We start from the raw sequence: 2,237 nt of genomic DNA, 5'->3' as shown, positions 1-2,237 counted from the left end.
AATGGACATCCGTGATGCTGACTGAGCAAGATCTGTGATGGCCGGCCCATCCTTGTGGGCGGAGCAATGCAAGACCTTGGAAAGCTAGATATGGAATTTTATGAGAAGACAGGAGAGTCATTAAAGTACATACTATCATACCCCGAAAGAAAGACAGGTCTTCACCTTTCGCTTTCCTGGCATGATCAAACGGAGTGATGCTGACTGACTGAGGATAGCGAAAGCGCAAAGCCACATCCACAGCCGCCTTGACAAAGAAAGACGTTCGGACTGTTTTTTTTTACGACATGATTCATTATTGTAATCCATCCACGGTATCTTACACCGGAGCAGAGGGAGACAATGGAATGGAGGAGTCCTAGGCTACAGAGCCAAGGCCGCGCGCCGGCCTGGACACGCCCACACAGTGGTTGCCCCCACCCGTGCCACTGGAAGTGGTCACCCCGGCAACGGAGCCCCGCCATCGCCATCGCCATCGCCATGGCACAGCTCGGCTGCCGTCGGCCTCCTCTCCGACTCCTCCTCCGGCATTCCGTCAGGTCTCCGGCTCCAGCGGAGCCTCCACGGCCGCCGCGTCCGGGACGAGGTGCTCCGGGCGGCACCAGGCGACGAAGTCGACGAGCTCCTTGCCGGACTCGTCGTCGTCGCCCGCGGGCGGCGGCGAGATCCGGAGCAGCACGGCGACCGCCACCAGGAAGAAGCCCGTGGAGAGGAGCAGCGGCCAGAAGAAGGACACCAGGGCGCTGAGCCTGGGCCCCACGACGGAGATCGAGACGGCGGCCGCGGCCACCAGCGCCACCGCTACGGCCGCCTGCACCCGGTGCTCCCACATTAGCTCCCCTAGCTTCCCCTTCGCCGCCAAGGCCGCCGGATCGGCAGCGCGGCCGGACATGGGGATGGGATGGGAGATCTAGGGGAAAGAAAGCTTCTGGAGCGAGGTAGTAGCTAGGGGTTTGCCACTCGGCCTAACAGGAGGAGGAGGGGGCGAGGGAGGACGTCGAGTGGGGAAAGGGTGGTGGCCTGGTGGGAAGCCTGTGATTAATCTCAGGCTGCGGAGATTCGCCCTGCCGCCGCCTCCGGCCAAGGGCTGTGTGCTTGTTCCGTGCTGTTTGGGGGATGTATGTTTGTATTTTTTTTTTCTTCTTCCAGCGCGTGGCCTGCCTGCCCTTTTACCATAGTGCCCCGCCGGTCGGGCTGGTACATGTGACCGGTTTTTAGCTCATGGTTAAATGAGCCATTTGTGCTCTACGTAGGAGGGCGTTCATAGTTTGCGCCCCAAATTTCACTGTTTCGTATGCGTTTTCCAGAACCTAATTACCATATGGATTCGTATATTCTTGTGTAGGTGATCGGAGAATTTCCTATCCTATAAACATTACGTTTGTAGTAGTCGAAGCGTTACACGCACGCGGATACGTCGGCTTACGTTACACATGTAACAAAAAAAACATATTGGTTTTAAACATACGTGCGACTCATAGAACCACGATCTCTTTCTAAACTGATGTCTTTCCCTTTTGATCTCTTATTAGTTGACCTCTCACTAGGTTCAACCGTGCTTTGACAATCTCTTGTAAGCTCATTATGATATTTAGGGTTGGATTGAACGTATAATGAAGGGCACTTTAGGAAAGGTTTGCTACGAGTTCCTTACATTGTCGGGTCCACTGATGGTACAAGTTCCAACATGGGACAACAGTGCATACATAGCTGAATGCCTGCATCCTCTATGACTAGACGCTCCTTGCCCACGTGCTAGACACTCGCCGTCGCCGACTTGCGTGACGGCAGTTTCTCCCGTGGCCCCTTGATTTCGATTGGGCCGGCCGATCGCTTCGATCTATAGGCAGGCCACAGCAGGGGCGCTAGCTAGATGTTGCTCGTCTTTGGATCGTAGGTGGTGTCGTGTGCGAGTGCATTTGTTGTACAACTAGCTAGACATTTCCTCCTACTAAATGTATCAAACCCGATAGTATTAAAAGTTAAAACGGTTCAAAGGAAAACAACCACCAAGTGCACAAAGGAGTTATAGTTCTTGTTGAAAATTCTTTTTATGGCTAGTTTGGAAACTTTATTTTCCCTCGAAATTCTTATTTTTCAAAGAAAAATGAACTAATTTTTTTAGAAAAATAAAAATTTCATATAAAATGGAGTTTCCAAACTAACCCTTAATCTTAGTTTTCTAATCAGTACGGTACATGCCGTCCTTTGGTGTCAATTAGATAACTAGGATTAAA

General features: G+C 52.0%; 1 protein-coding gene across 1 annotated transcript; it reads right to left on the bottom strand.

Annotated features, from left to right (window-relative positions):
- Positions 1-283: 283 nt before the first annotated feature.
- Positions 284-1,116, bottom strand: LOC100278501 (uncharacterized). The gene has a single exon (NM_001151758.3). The coding sequence runs from the start codon at positions 890-892 to the stop codon at positions 536-538; it is 357 nt and encodes a 118-aa protein (NP_001145230.1). The 5' UTR covers positions 893-1,116; the 3' UTR covers positions 284-535.
- Positions 1,117-2,237: the final 1,121 nt, after the last annotated feature.

The sequence above is a fragment of the Zea mays genome, chromosome 3 (assembly GCF_902167145.1).
Source record: "Zea mays cultivar B73 chromosome 3, Zm-B73-REFERENCE-NAM-5.0, whole genome shotgun sequence".
In the NCBI taxonomy this organism is placed as follows: domain Eukaryota; kingdom Viridiplantae; phylum Streptophyta; class Magnoliopsida; order Poales; family Poaceae; genus Zea; species Zea mays.
The sequence above is the reverse complement of the archived record's forward strand: the minus strand, read 5'-3'. Positions and strand labels throughout refer to the sequence as shown.

Coding starts and splice junctions, on each gene's coding strand:
- LOC100278501 (NM_001151758.3), bottom strand. CDS start 892: ATGTCCGGCCGCGCTGCCGATCCGGCGGCCTTGGCGGCGAAGGGGAAG.